This window comes from Phacochoerus africanus, chromosome 14 (genome assembly GCF_016906955.1).
Source record: "Phacochoerus africanus isolate WHEZ1 chromosome 14, ROS_Pafr_v1, whole genome shotgun sequence".
NCBI lineage: Eukaryota > Metazoa > Chordata > Mammalia > Artiodactyla > Suidae > Phacochoerus > Phacochoerus africanus.
Window position 1 is genome coordinate 60,238,810 of NC_062557.1, and position 14,752 is coordinate 60,253,561.

General features: G+C 61.6%; 1 protein-coding gene across 6 annotated transcripts in view; it reads left to right on the top strand.

Moving 5' to 3' along the window:
- The first annotated feature begins 194 nt into the window (after positions 1-194).
- The window catches only part of PEMT (phosphatidylethanolamine N-methyltransferase), a 39,511-nt gene continuing 24,953 nt past the window's right edge, over positions 195-14,752 (top strand). The window contains exons 1-2 of one of the 6 annotated variants that reach the window (XM_047757095.1): positions 195-311; positions 12,790-12,897. In XM_047757095.1, coding sequence (XP_047613051.1) covers positions 12,805-12,897 — 93 coding nt within the window. In that variant the 5' untranslated portion in view covers positions 195-311; positions 12,790-12,804. Of the gene's footprint in view, positions 312-526; positions 721-1,074; positions 1,229-12,789; positions 12,898-14,752 lie in introns of those variants that run through there. The other 5 variants (XM_047757093.1, XM_047757097.1, XM_047757094.1 and 2 more) reach the window with 5 other exon arrangements.

Below are 14,752 nucleotides of genomic sequence, written 5' to 3' on the forward strand. Positions count from 1 at the left end.
GACCATCCGACCCAGCCCCCTCCCCCCAACACACCCCGCTTTTCCTGCTAGGCTCTCTTCCCCCAGGCGACACGAGGGCAGCCCCGGTGAGTGCTCGAGGGGGAATGGAGGAGGGTCGCCAACCGCGGGGCGGGAGCTGCGGGGAGTGCCCGCCCCCCTCCCCCGCCCCCAGGCACAGGCAGCCTCAGGAGGGGCGGGGGGCCGAGCCGGCCAAAGTCCAGGTCCGCAGGGGCTGCGCAGCGCGCTACTTAAACCTACAACCCGCCGCCGCCGGCCTCTAGCCTGCCGCCGGCCAAGGACAGGGACACCAGGTCAGTTGGCAGGACAGGTGGGGAGCCGGGGGCCGAGGAGACACCGAGCCCAGCGGCCTCGAGGCCGCCGCGGGACTGGCGGGCGCCGCAGCGCGCGGCCCTGGGATTTGTAGTAGGTCTCGGCTCCGCGAGAGGCTTGCGCGAGCCCGGGAGCGCGGCCCTGCGCGGAGACGGGGACTACATTTCCCAGAAGGCCGAGGAAGCGGGGGTCACCGGGAAAGCGCCCCGCCGGCGGCGCTTCATGGGCCGCCATGGGGGCCGGTTCTGCGGGCCGGGGGTCCCGCGAGGCCCGCGCAGCAACCCCTGCAAGGCGGCCCGCGGCCGGGAGCTCTGGCGAGCGAGGACCATGCGGGACCCGGGGGCGGCGCCCGACTGCTGCGGGGGCTTCGGCAACCTGGACCTCAGGCAGGTACCGACCGCGCCGGCCGCTGGGCGGGAGAGGGCTCGCCAGGCCCTCCAGGTCCGCGGCTGGCCTCGCTGCCTCCGACTCCTGGGGGCGGGGCTGCCGTTACCAGGCAACGGGGCGGGGCGGGCCGGGGGCGGGGCTGCGCGAGCCCTTGCGGGGAGGCGGCGCCCGGGGCCGCTGGAGCAGCCCCTTCTCTTCCGAGACCCGCACGAGAGGGGCGGGGGGAGCCGGTGCCGGGGGCCCGCCGCCCCCGCGCTGTCCCACCCGCGTCCTCCCGCCCTCGCAGCCGCCTCTGAGCCGCTTCCTTCACCTCTGTCAGCGTCAGCGTTCTCCGTGGAGTCCCCAGAGGTCTCAGCTCCAGTCCAGTCCCCAGCCCAGCGGGTCCCGATTTAGAGCCAGGTGTTCCTGGGAGAAAAACCTCAGAGTTGAGCTCTGTTTCACTTGGGGGCCTTACTGAGGACTGTAGCCCAGGAAGCAGCCCCTCAGCAGCTCTGAGGGACTGTCGGGAGAGGTAAGGGAGGGGCCGGGATCTCTAGGAGTTTTTGCTGGGACACCCCCCCCCCCCCAGGGCAATCCCACATCAGAAGATGACTGCTGGGAGTTCCTGTGGTGGCTTAGCGGGATAAAAACCGACACAGTGTTTGTGAAGATGTGGGTTGAACCCCTGGCCTCGCTCAGTGGGTTGAGGATCCAGCCTTGCCGCAAGTTGCAGCATAGGTCGCGGGTGTGGCTCCATCACACATTGCTGTGGTTGTGCGGTAGGCCAGCAGCTGCGTCTGAGATTAGACCCCTAGCCTGGGAACTTCCAGGTGCCATAGGAGCTGCTGCATAAAGAAAAAAAAGATGACTGCTAAGCACACAAAAAACCAGACACCTCACTCACGATTTGAGCGCTTTTCTTTGCATAGGAAAATGCAAGAGCCTGGGCTCCCTGAAATTATTGCTTAGATTTGCATCTTAACTGTCGAGGGCCAGTGTCCAGTTTTTCCTCCGTTCTGAGTCCCCTCGGGCCACGTGGCTGGATGGGGGCGACATTCTTTGTTTTCTGGAATGGGCAGGTGACATTCTTCGTCCATTTCAGTGTTGGAGGTGGGCTCTCACTGGCCTCTCACTCCAGGGAGCCTGGAAACAAAATTCTGTTGGAGATAACGCTGGTTCGAGTTTTCGGGAGTAGCTGGTGGGGAGGCGGGATTGAGATCCGGATACGCCGGTTCCCCTTCTGAGCAGGGGCCTCTTCTCTGAGATCTGATCCGATTGGGAAGGTGCGGGGTGGGGGTGGGGAGCAGCAGAGCAAAGCCTCGAAGGGGGGTATTTGTTGGAGAACCAGGTGAAGCCTCGCATCTGTCCAGAGTGCAGGCCTGTCCCGGGGCACAGGCGGGACAGAGAGAGGAAGAGGGCGTTATTTCAGTGAGCTGCTGAGGTGGAACTCAGAGGGCGCTGGGGCACAGCGCCCAGCTCAGCCGCCTTCAGAGGCGGCCGCCTGGCGGGTGTGGGCCCGGCGCCAGGGATCCATCCGCCCCAACCATTGAGCCTTAGCTCCTACACGTAAATGGCCATTAGCTCTCTGGCCGCGCGGGGTTGGTGACAGGAGCCACAGCAGGTCTCAGCTGAAGGGCGCTTAGGATGGCAAAGGGGACCCTCGGCGTTCCTGCCTGGGGGAGGGGTCCCTGTTCACTGGGGGTGGGCCCAGCTGCAGGGTTGGGGTCCTGCCCTCCGATCTGAAGGAGGCCTGTGCTCTGGAGCTGAAAGGTGGGGGTGGGCGTGGCTGGGGCCAGGGGACATTTCTTGGGTGTGGGGGAGGCCTTTGCTTTCTTTCTCCCTTCGCCTCCACCCCTGCCCGGGGTGGGGTGGGGTGGGGTGGCTGTGCACTTGGAGAGGGCTGGCATCCTGCTGGGGGACAGGTCAGGGTGACCCCAGCTAACATTCCATTTTTCCTTGCTGCCCTCGTGGGTACAGTTAAGCTTCTTGTTGCCAACAACATCCAGTGCTCTGGGGTGTACGTGGCAGCTCTCCTTCCTCCTCAGGCGCGGTCTCTGGGTTTGAAAGCTGTCCTTCCCAGCCTGACTGAGCGGGAAGCTTTCTCCCCCCCACCCCACCCCCAGGCGCCTGAGCCGGAGGACCGCCGGGCCGGCCCAGCGCTGTCTGTGTGATGGGGAGTAACCGGTCCCGTTTAGAACTTCCTTTACTGGCCGCGGTTTAAAAATAGGAAGTCAAGGAGTTCCCTGGTGGCTAAGCAGGTTAAGGCTCCGATATGGTCACTGCCTCGGCTCAGGTTGCTGCTGTGTCGCTGGTTTGAATCCTGGCCCAGGAACTTCAACATGCTGTGGCCAAAAACAAACAAAAGAAATTGGCGAAGTTACTTTTTTTTTTGTCATTTTAGGGCCACACCCACGGTACGTGGAGGTTCCCAGGCTAGGGGTTGAATTGGAGCTGTAGCTGCTGGCCTACACCACAGCCCCAGCCACGCTCGATCTGAGCCGTGTCTGTGACCTACACCACAGCTCACAGCAACGCCAGATCCTTAACCCACGGAGCCTGGCCAGGGATCGAACCCGCAACCTCATGGTTCCCAGTCGGATTCATTTCCACTGCGTCACGAGGGGAACTCCAGGTGAAGTTACTTTTAACAGTGTGTTTTATTTACCCCAATATGTAAAATGTCATTTTGTCACGTGGCACCACCTGTCCAGCAGCCACACGTGTGCTGACGTGTAGCGTGGGCCCGGTGCCCTTCACCAGCTTCTGGGCCCACTGCAGCTGGGAGAGAAGCTGGTTTTGTTTTTAGCTTAAATGTCCCTGCTGGGCGAGGAGCCCCCGACCAGGGCCCTCCTGCCCTGCTGTCCTCCTGCTGGGGGGCAGGGTGCTTGAACTTGGCGGCCATTTGGGAGGAAACCACCGGAGGCCAATCTCAGGGCCCGGGAGAGATGGGTCTGCACGAGCAGTTCTTTTTTTTGGCTGCATCTGTGGCGTGTGGAATCCCAGGCCAGGGACTGAGCCTGTGCTGCTGCAGCGCCCAAGCCGTTGCAGTGGCCATACTGGATCCTTCGTCTGCTGCGCCACAAGGAAACCAACAGAAGTTTTTAAAACTCTTGGTGTTTGCACGTGAGTTAATATAAACGTCAGGCCATTTCATTGGGTGACTTATTCTCTAGGACACAATTTTTTTTCCTCTCTTGGGCTGCGCCTGCAGCATGTGGACGTTTCTGGGCAAGGGATGGCATCAGAGCTGCAGGTGCAGCAATGCGAGGTCATTAACCTGCTGTGCTCCAGTGGGAACTCCCTCAAGGACGCAAGTCTTGTCTTCAGTGTTTGGGGTTAGAGTCCAGACTGGGGCAAATCACGTGAACTTGCTGAACCTCAGTTTCTTCTGCCTCTGTCGTGTGGTCGCGGGGCTTTTCCTCCTCTGGCTGGCAGTAGGGTGTTATGTTGACCTGTCAAACCAGCCCTGTCTTCCTGGGGTGACCCCCACTTGGTCCCCTTGCGCATCTTGCCGGATTTGATTTGCTGTCATTTTTTTTTTTTGTCTTTTTCCGGCCGCACCTGTGGCATAGGGAGGTTCCCGGGCGAGGGGTTGAATCAGAGCTGTAGCCGCCGGCCTCCACCACAGCCGCAGCAACATGGGATCCGAGCCGCATCTTCGACCGACACCCCAGCTCGCGGCCACGCTGGATTGGTCACCCACTGAGCGAGGCCCGGGATCGAACCTGCATCCTCATGGGTGTCAGCTGGGTTTGTTAACTGCTGAGCCACGACGGGAACTCCGTGGACCGTGCGTCCTCTCGAGTGAGTTTTGGTGGCTGCCTCTCCAGGCCTGGGCGGTTTCCTCTGAGCTGTGGGCCCGGGGGGTCGGCTCGTTCTCGGCGCTGCCTCCTGACGGTGGTGTCTGGGAGGCAGCGGGTCGGCCGGAGGCCTCTCCTCTTCCTGGCACTTTGTCGCCTCTCTCTTTTCCCTCGGACGGTGTGGTGAGGCGCTCATTGATTTTATGTTTTCCCAAAGAACAAACTTTGGGTTGGATTTTTTCCCCTTTATTTTTCCATTTTCAGTTTGATTGATTTTTACTCTTTCGCAGTTTCTCTCTGCTTGCTTTGGGTTCGTTTTCCTCTGTTCTCCGGTTTCACAAAAAGGCAAAGCTTCGATTACTGACCTGAGACTTTTTTCTTCATGAAGATAAGCCACACTTTCCTCCCAACCTTTGCCTTTACTGTTAGCTCCATTTTTTCATTTTCGTTCAGTTCAAAGTATTTCAGAATTTTCCTTCAAACTCCTTTGGCCTGTGGATTACTTGGAAGTGTTGTTTTTTCACAAATATCTTTTTCTGTAATTGATTTCTAGTTTGAGTCGGTTATGGTTCAAGAACTACATACTTTTTTTTTTTTCCATGGCATGTGGAGGTTCCCAGGCTAGGGGTTCAATCGGAGCTACAGCTGCTGGCCTCCACCACAGCCACAGCCACGCCAGATCGGAGCTGCATCTGCGACCGACACCACAGCTCACGGCGACGCCGATGGATGCTTAACCCACTGAGCGAGACCAGGGATCGAACCCGCATCCTCATGAATCCTAGTCGGGCTCATTAACCGCTGAGCCACAAAGGGACCTCTTCTCTTTTTTGGCCACATCTGCGGCATGCAGAAGTTCCTGGGCCAGGGATCGAACCTGTGCTGCAGCAGTGACAATGCCAGATCCTTAAGCCCGCTGAGCCACAAGAGAACTCCCAAGAACATACATAATTTTAAACTTTCTCTTATGGGCACTTGAGAGGGACCTGCCTATTGCTGTCGTGTGTGAGCCTCAGTTTTTTTTTTTTTTTTGTCTTTGCTATTTCTTTGGGCCGCTCCCGCGGCATATGGAGGTTCCCAGGCTAGAGGTCGAATCGGAGCTGGAGCCACCGGCCTACCTTGAGAGGGACCTGCCTATTGCTGTCGTGTGTGAGCCTCAGTTTTTTAATCTGAGGAATGGGCATGCCTCCCAGGGTTGCAGGTAGACTCAGCCGCAGAGTCAAAACAGCTGCCTCGCATCCCTCCCCTCATCCTCTGATGGTCAGGAGGGAGGCGCTGCCACCGTGGTTTGCACAGGACAGAGGGGGGCAGGCGAGGCCAGAGGGGGGCAGGCGAGGCCAGCATGGGGCGGCCCCTGCACAGCCCTGGGCCAGGGCGCTGCCGGCTGGCTCCCAGCATCTCACGCAGAAGGCGTCCTTGGAGGAACGGGCTCCAGCACCGGTTACTGGGACCCGGAGGGTGAATGCAGAAGGGTCTTGGGCTCACAGGCCCCCCGGGAAGGGCACACTTTGGTGGGAGGGGGGCACACAGCCCTCAGCCTCGTGCACGCTCCTTGAGGTGACGAGGGAAGTGCCAACATTGTCCCGGGCATGTCACGGATTTGGGGACAGCTGCCGGTTCTGTTCATTGTGGGAAAGCTGGGTTTTCTGTCCGCCGACTCTGCCTCCAGACCTTTCCGGGGCTGGCTCGCGCTCCCTCCCAGTGGGGGTCTGGTTTCCTCGCGTCTTTCCCGGGGGTCTGTCTGTGGACTTGGATTGAGACGCAGTGGGGGGCCCTCTGCCCCTGCTAGGGTCGCCTCTGCTGTCGCCTCCATCCCTGGCCAGTCCTCTCACCCGAGGGTGGGAGCACCCAGCCCACAGACTCTTCTGAGCCTGGAGCCCCCCCCTCCTTGAGGTCGTGGCGGCCTTAGTACAAAACTTCAAAAAAAGGGAGTTCCCGTCGTGGCGCAGCAGAAACCAACCTGACTAGGATCCATGAGGACGCGGGTTCGATCCCTGGCCTCGCTCAGTGGGGTAAGGATCTGGCGTGGCCGTGAGCTGTGGTGTGGGTCGCAGACGCGGCTCGGATCCCGAGTTGCTGGGGCTGTGGTGTAGGCCGGCGGCTACAGCTCCGATTTGACTCCTAGCTCGGGAACCTCCATGTGCTGCGGGAGCGGCCCTAAAAAGACCAACCCTCGCCCCCCCCCCAAAAAAAAACCCCAAAAACCTTCTTGGTGGCCAGTCCTTCTCGGGTCTGTGCCAGGCACACCACTCTCCCGAAGGTCCAGGGAAATGTGTCCTGAGTCCAGGGAGTGGCGGGGCCTCTGCGGAGCCACCCCCAGCCCCCGCCCGCTGCTGTTAGTGCTACGTGGCTCCCACTTGTGGTCGATGCGACTTTGACTCCCTGGGTCCCTGCTGTTTGTTTGGATGGCACAACGTGGCCCTGGCTGTGGCGAGGAGCCTGCAGCGTCCAGTCCCCCAGCGTGGTGGCCTCTGCGGGCCTCGGCAGCTGAGCCCCCTCGGGAGTGCGGTGCCCGGGCTGCAGTCGGCAGCGCCTGTCCTGTCCTGTTCTGTCGCTGGGCCTCGGAGGGGCTCTGGCCTTGGAATTTAATAAGGTGGGGGGCTCTCCCCAAAGTGGAGGTGTCCACAGGTGTGCAGGGTGGTGGGGGCACTGAGGTCCCCCTGCTCTGCTCTCCTGGGCGTTGGGTGGGGGCCCCTTTCCCGTGGGTTTTGGGGGTCAGCCCCCAGGAGGAGAGGACCTTCAGGCCTCGGCCACACCTGACCTGTTAGTCATTCTTTCCTGCTCGCAGGCCCTTCTCCAGGCAACACAAATCCCCTCAAGGTGATACTTCCAGGTTGACAGGCCGACCGAGGGCTCAGGGGCCCGGGATGGGGGGGGGGGCGGACTCTGGGGGCCGAGGGTCCAGTTTTGACCGGTTCAGCCCTAACTGGGAGATCTGGCTGCTGGCATCCTGAGCCACGGTTGCTGATTAAGCCTCCTGTGCCTCCGTTTCCCCTTGTCCCTGCGCTGCTGAAGGTGAAGGAGCGTGTTTCTCCCGGCTCGTTTGCCGGCCTCCCCGGGAGGGTTCAGGACTTAGCCTGGCCCCAGGCCTGAATCTGGAACGTGGAATCTGGAATCCAGAGGGGCCCCTGGCTCACTCAGCTCCCTGCAGACAGGGGTGCTCATCTTCGGGGCCATTGCCTGAGGCGAGGCCTGAGGACCTGAAGCAGATGCGCATGGCAAGGGCTCAGCTGCAGACCCCGCTGGAGTAGGGTCTCGGGGCGCTTGGGGTCCGAGTGGAGAGCTTAAGCGAGGTCAGTGTTCCCCCCGGGACCCTTTGGGGAAGTAGCGCCAGGCAGTCTCCAGTTCCCTGGCTGACTCTCTTTCCTGAGGGGCCGGGCCACCTGGACCCCAGCTGAGCAGGGACGGCCACCCCCAGCCCAGAAGGTCCTATGCCCTTGCTGGCTCCCTCCTCCTGCCCTGCCCCCCAGGGTCACCCAAGGGCAGCAGCCACAGCCCAGGGCACGTGCAGTTGGCCCGGGGCTGTGGGTTCCCGCCCTGCAGAGGCCCCTCCGCAGCCCATGGCTCCTGGTGAGAAGCGAGGGAGCGGGAGGCCGTGATCCGCCGGCCACCTCCGTGTGCCTCTCCACCACGGGGGGCCGCCAGGGTGACGACCTTGGGTTCACAGGGTTGGTGAGACGATTGCGGGACGGGATTACCTCTCTGCTCCGCACGTATAGGCCGCAGCCACCTGGTGCCCTGGCAGCTGGGGGCCTTGGCTTCCCCGGGGACGCACGCCGGCTGCGCCCGCCCCCCACCCCGAGGCGGGAGAATTCCAGTTCCCAGGAGCCACCCCTTGGCTGGAACGCTCCTTAAAAGGGAGTCTGGCTGACACTGAAACTCATGTCTGCAGAGAGGCCGTATACATTCTAGAGAACTGTCATTGTCGCAAAAGTCCGCAAGAGATGGGAAGCATGTTTTGTGTGCTGGCAAATGCAGGGGGCGCAGGCGGGAAGCGTGGTTTATGGAGGTGGTGAGGGGCTGGAATTCGGGGAGGCTCAGGCCGTGGGACTCCGTCGCCGGGGCTCTTCCCGGCACACAGCCGCCCCGGCCGCACACCCGGGGCCCCGGCCTGACCAGGGAGGCTGAGCTGCCTTGAGCGGACCCCACTCCCAGTTTCTAAGAGACTGAGGGGCCTCCCACCCCCCCCACCCCCTTCACCCCACCCCCGCTCCTGCCAGGGCTCGCGAACGTGCTTGACCTCTCAGCCTAAAAGGCGCCGGAAAAACAAATACTCCTGAAGCTCAGTGCCTGCACAGCTGGTGAGTCGCTGGCCTCAGAAGCAGAGGGACCTGCTGGCCTCCAGGCTGCTGCCTGCAGGACCCCACACGGCCACCTGCTCTGTGCTCTGCCACCCGCCTTGGTCAGGAGCCCAAGTGGATCAGGGTGCCAGGAGCCACATGTACCTTCAGCCGCACGTTTTGATGACACGAGGGCCCCCACTGGCCCCCAGACACTGATGATGACACGAGGGCCCCCACTGGCCCCCAGACACTGATGATGACACGAGGGCCCCCACTGGCCCCCAGACACTGATGATGACACGAGGGCCCCCACTGGCCCCCAGACACTGATGATGGCACGAGGGCCCCCACTGGCCCCCAGACACTGATGATGGCACGAGGGCCCCCACTGGCCCCCAGACACTGATGATGGCACGAGGGCCCCCACTGGCCCCCAGACACTGATGATGGCACGAGGGCCCCCATTGGCCCTCAGACGTTTGGTCTTTGTGCAGAAGAGGAGATGGGGAGCGGCTCCTGTCTGAGGAGGGACAGTTAGAAGACAGGGACAGGTAACCACGTACTTGTGGTGTGTCCTTGAGGTACGCGAAGGATGCAAGGGAGGGGGCCCTGGGTCTTGAGGAGTGAATAGGAGTTTGAGGGATAGGGTTTATTTCAGAAGCCCTCTGAAAGGGCGTTGAATGCCGTGTGGGTGATGGGTGGCAGGAAGGGTGGCGGGTGAGGTGGATGGAGGGGAAACCACCGCCTGCCCGTGAGTGCTGGCGAGGGTGAGGGGGACCTGCGGGGGCAGGGTGGGCAGGAAGCTCGGAAAACTGGCTCCATCATGAGGGGTGTGGACACCTGGAGCAGTTTCGCACGGGGGACCGTGGGGTGGCCGCCAGATTGGACTTGAGAGGAGCGAGGGGCTGGTGGCGAGGCAGGTTTCAGCTGGGAGCTGAGATGGCCCAGGGGGAAGGGCGGGGACCAGTGAGACGGAGCCGGCCGCCACCTGCCTTCACAGCGAGGCTGTCCTGGACCCCAGCCTGCTCCACAGGTGGCTGAGTAGGACCCAAGTGGGAGGCCGGTCACCCCTCATTCTCATTAGTGGATAGGGCTTAGCAGCCAGAGGTGCTTTAATCATTTCGGTGGATCCGCCCCCGTTCTGTAGGTTTTGGGGATGGGCCCGGGTCTCCCACAGGCCGGCAGCCAGTCCGTCCTCGGGGCTCCACTCTCCCGGCCGTAGCCTGAGCCTGGGCAGGTGCCACCTGGCGCAGATGGAGACAGGCTGGCGGGAGCACACAGGGTGACCTTGGCTGTGGTCCATGGGGCGAGGCCCTGCGTCCAGCCTCACTCTCCGCAGAGGTCACCGAGGGCTCTTCTTTGTGTCTGTCCATCGGTCCTGTGCCTGGGCCCGTTTGCCCAGCGTTCATGTAACTGCGCCTTTCTTCTGTCACATGCTGCCGTCCCCCAGCTCTGCCCTGGGCCCCGCAGAGGTGAAGCTTTGCCTCTGGGGAGAGCAGGCTGAGCGGGAGCGGGGGCCCACAGGCCAGGCATCCTCTGTGCTCTGCGACTTGCCGAATCTGCCGCGGCCACCTCGGGCAGGGGTCAGGCTGAGCCACGTGGGTAGCCGTCCCTTTGCAGGGACCCCAGGGCCGGGGGCCTGTGGGGCAGACCACCTGGGCACCGTCTCCTGAACTCTATCCCCAAAACAAACGAAACCCCAAACCCCAGCAGAGTGGACACCGTGGGAAAGACCAGAACTCTGATGACTTAGACTTGCCTTCCACTCGATTCTTTTTTTTGGTCATGTTGTAGCATTTCCTCATATATTTGAGGAAAAGAAAAGGAAAAAAATATAGAAAGCCTGACACACATAAGCGCATTTATTACTAAAGCATAGCCCAGTTTTAGTAACAATTTGTAAATGTACAATTCTGCTTACTCTAGAATTATCCCTTAAGGGTTTGTTGGGTTTTTTTTCTTTGTATTTTTTTTATTTCCCCAATACACTATTTTTTTTTTCTACTGTCCAGCATGGTGACCCAGTCACACATACATGTATACATTCCTCTCTCACATTGTCAGGCTCCATCCTAGGTGACTAGACCCAGTCACACATACATGTATACATTCCTCTCTCACATTGTCAGGCTCCATCCTAGGTGCTACACAGCAGGATCTCATTGCTCATCCATTCCAAAGGCAATAGTCTGCATCCATTAACCCCCAATTCCCAATCCACCCCACTCCTTCCCCCTTGGCAACCACAAGTCTGTTCTCTACGATTTTCTTTTCTGTGGAAAGGTGCCTTTGTGCCGTATATTAGATTCCAGATGTGAGTGATGTCACGTGGTATTTGTCTTTCTCTTTCTGACTTATTTCACCTAGTATGAGAGTCTCTAGTTCCATCCATGTTGCTGCAAATGGCATTGTTTTGCTCTTTTTTATGGCTGAGTAGTATTCCATCGTGTGTATATTACCACATCTTCCTAATCCAATCATCTGTTGATGGCCATTTGGGTTGATTCCGTGTCCTGGCTCTTGTGAGTAGAGCTGCAGGGAACATGCGGGTGCATGTGTCTTTTTCAAGGAAAGTTTCGTCTGGATAGGTGCCCAGGAGTGGCATTGCTGGGTCAGGTGGTAGTTCTGTGTATGATTTTCTAAGGTATCTCCAGACTGTTCTCCAGAGTGACTGTACCAGTTTCCATTCCCACCAGCAGTGCAGGAGGGCTCCCTTTTCTCCACCCTGGAGACCTATTTGTTAGGTGTGGACTTATTCATGACGGCCATTCTGACTGGTGTGAGGCGCTATCTCGTGGTGGTTTTGATTGGCATGTCTCTAATAATCAGGGATGCTGAGCATTTTTTCACGAGCTTGCTGGCCATGTCCACTCGGTTCTGAATTGCGGTCAGGCGCCTCGAGGCTCTAAAAAGAGCAAGAAAATACCAAGAGTGATGCGATTCTCTCTGTGAGCAAAGACTCACTGTGCGGAGAGTCGGAGGCACCTCATCTTCTTTAAAGAAAGGACAGCCTGGGAGGCGTCCAGCTGTTCCCTCCTCTTGTCCTTAGAGGTGGACGTCCCAGTTCTGTCCCCATGCACACCTGGGCCGTGTCTGGAGCTGGTTTGGGTTGTCACAACCGGGGTGGGCTCCAGCCTGGAGAGGATGGAGGCTGCAAATGGTGCCCGGCCTGAGGGTGCGTGGCACAGAGGCGGGGGTGAAGCAGGCCCTGTACGCGGGACGCTTGAGCCCATCCCCTGCACACAGGAGCGGCGCTCGGTGCCAAGCGACGGGTGTTGTTTCCTGCAGACACGCCAGGTGCTGGGCTTCTGCGGCTTCCTTCCTGGCCTGTTGGATGTGTGGGATGTGGCGAGTGGACACACGCCTAGTGTATTTAAATTCCGTCGTCGAGCTGCTTTGGGGACGGCGCATCTGCCTAACCCCGCTCCTGTAGCAGACCCCCGTTTCCTGTCTTTTCAAGGCACGCGTGCCAGGAGGGACAGCTTTGCACACGAGTGTGAATTCTCGGGCAGGTGTAGGGGCGGGGATGCTGGTGGTGGGACCCTCACCAGCACTCAGGACCAGTCTGGCAGGGGGCTGGAGGCCGTGGCTGCGCCTTGCTGGCTCTTTGAGGCTGAGCTGAGCAGTGTCCCCCAGATGTCGGCCCTCGGGTCTCCTCTGGGGCCTCTGAACACGCCTGCAGGGTCCTGTAACCCAGACCCAGGCCGCGGTGGGGTCCCTGCCCTGTCAGTGTGCTGGCCACTCACCCGCAGTCACAGGCCTCCTCGCGGTGCTTCCGCCGTGGGCCTGGCCGCCCTCCGACGGGAACGACACGGCCGGTTGGGTTTTGGCTTTGATCTTGGCTTTTGTGGGATTACACCGGAGTCACCTTCGCTGGACCTGGCTGTGCCCGAGCCGCCCGGCCTGTTCCCGGAGGGTAACTTTGTTTCTGAGCTCTGGGGGCTGCTGTCTCTTGGGCCCCGTGTCCGGGCCGGGCGGGTCTCGCGCTGACACCGGCCCTGTCCCCACAGGCAGACCTCTGCGTTATGACCAGGTTGCTGGGCTACGTGGACCCCTCTGATGCCCGCTTCGTGGCTGCAGTTCTCACCATCGCTTTCAATCCACTCTTCTGGAATGTGGTAAGTGCCCTCATGCCAACGCCGACGGCTGGACGCCTCTTCCCTCCCCTCCCCCGTCTCTGGTGGGAGCGCCGCCTCTGCTTCCCGGTCGGGGTCGGCACCCAGTTGGAGGACGCTGGCCGGGGGCCCCCCTCACCGTGAGGGTCCCACCACGTCTTGGCATCGGCAGATAGCCCTGGGCTTTGGTGGGGCTGCCCACGGGTGCCCGGCAGGGTCGCAGTGAGGTGGGCGGTCTTGGTTGGGGTTGGCTCCCCTCCTGCCACACAGCCAGGCTGCCTTCTTAGGACTCCCCGCCCCCCGCCCAGCCTGGTCGGCTCCCCTGGGCTGCGGTGTGCTGAGCAAGGGGGAGCCAACAGGAAGTGAAACAGGGGGCAGGGCGGCACCCAGGTCCTCTGTGGGTGCAGAGCCGGGCGGAGGATGGGGGGCTGGGGGGCCGGCCTGCTGGGGAGCACGGCATCCTTTCTGAGACACCCCTCCCCCGCCGAGACGTGGGGCAGTCCTCGGGGTCTGCGGCCTGCGGTCCACCGTGTGGCATCTCTGGGGGGTGGGGAGGGGCGCCCCCAGGCTCCTGCCCCGCCTGCCGACGCTGAGCGGAGGACGCCCTGCGAGCTCGGGCCGGGCTCGCCGTCAGCACACGCTGTTCCGAAGCGGTCGTGGGTGATCGCTTGCTCCCGGGCAGGACAGGACGTGTTTGCATCGTCGCTTCATCTGGGGACAGCAGGGTGGGGGCGGGGCGCTCCCGTCAAGGCGGCTGTGGTCGGCGCTGTCCCTCCCGACAGACTGCGCTCCTTTCGGGGCTGGACACGCCGCCTTTGCCGTGCGCTCCGCTGGTTTCCTGTGCTGCTGTCGCGAATCGCCGCGCCCTGGGCGTTTAGAACAGCAGGACCGTGTCCCACCCGGCTCTGGAGGCCAGAACCCGGAGTCGGCACCACGGGGCTGAAATCCAGGTGCCCCCAGCTCCAGGGGACCTGGCCCAGCTTCCGGTGGCAGCACCTTCCTTGGCTCCTGGCCGCGTCCCCCCATCTTCAAAGCCAGCGTCTTCGTACCCCCTCTGCCTCAGGGGGACAGGACAACTCCCCCGCTGAGCCCGGCCACCTCCCACGTCAAGACCCTGAACTCGGGCTGCTGGGCGTGGGCGGGTAAGCTCCACGGGTTCTGAGGTCAGGCGTGGACAGAGACCGATTCCAGCTGCACCCTCTCCTTTTCATCGTGTGGGGCTGGGGGAGGAGAAGGTGCCCCGGGGGGACACAGCTCTTGCCGGGCGCCAGGACGGCGCCCTGCCTGGGGCCTGCGTCTGCTTCGCTCTGACTGTGGTCAGCAGGACGCGGCTCGTGACGGTACTGGCCCCTCCATCTGTGACCGTTTGCCCGTCCTGACCCTGCAGAGAGGGACTTGCCTCTGGGCACAGACAGGCAGGAGCCGCCCCGGCCTGTCCAGCTCTCCCGTGTTCAGAGGACAGAGCTGTTCATGAGCTTCAGCGGCGCAGCCGTCAGAGGCAGCTTGCTTGTCACCGATGTCCAGGAGGATTGGGACACACCCGCAGATCGAGTGCCCAGGGTGGTAGCCAGCGTGACCGTGTGGTCAACCCTCCGCCCGGGGAGGGGCGCGATTGAAGGCCTGCATGGCCAGCAGGTGGACATGGGGCTTCCGGGCAGCTGGTGTCTTCTGCGTGGAGGGTTCCGCCCATCCGGGCCAGCCCAGCTCTCACGCCCGCACCCCTGCTCTTCAGCCCGAGGACTCCTCGGGAACCCCCACCCCCATCTGCAGGGAGCCTCCCAAGGGCGGCTCCTCCTGTCCAGGAAGTGGGGTGCCCCCCGTCCGTCTGGGGGCGCCCTGGCAGGGGTGTGTTTTGCCC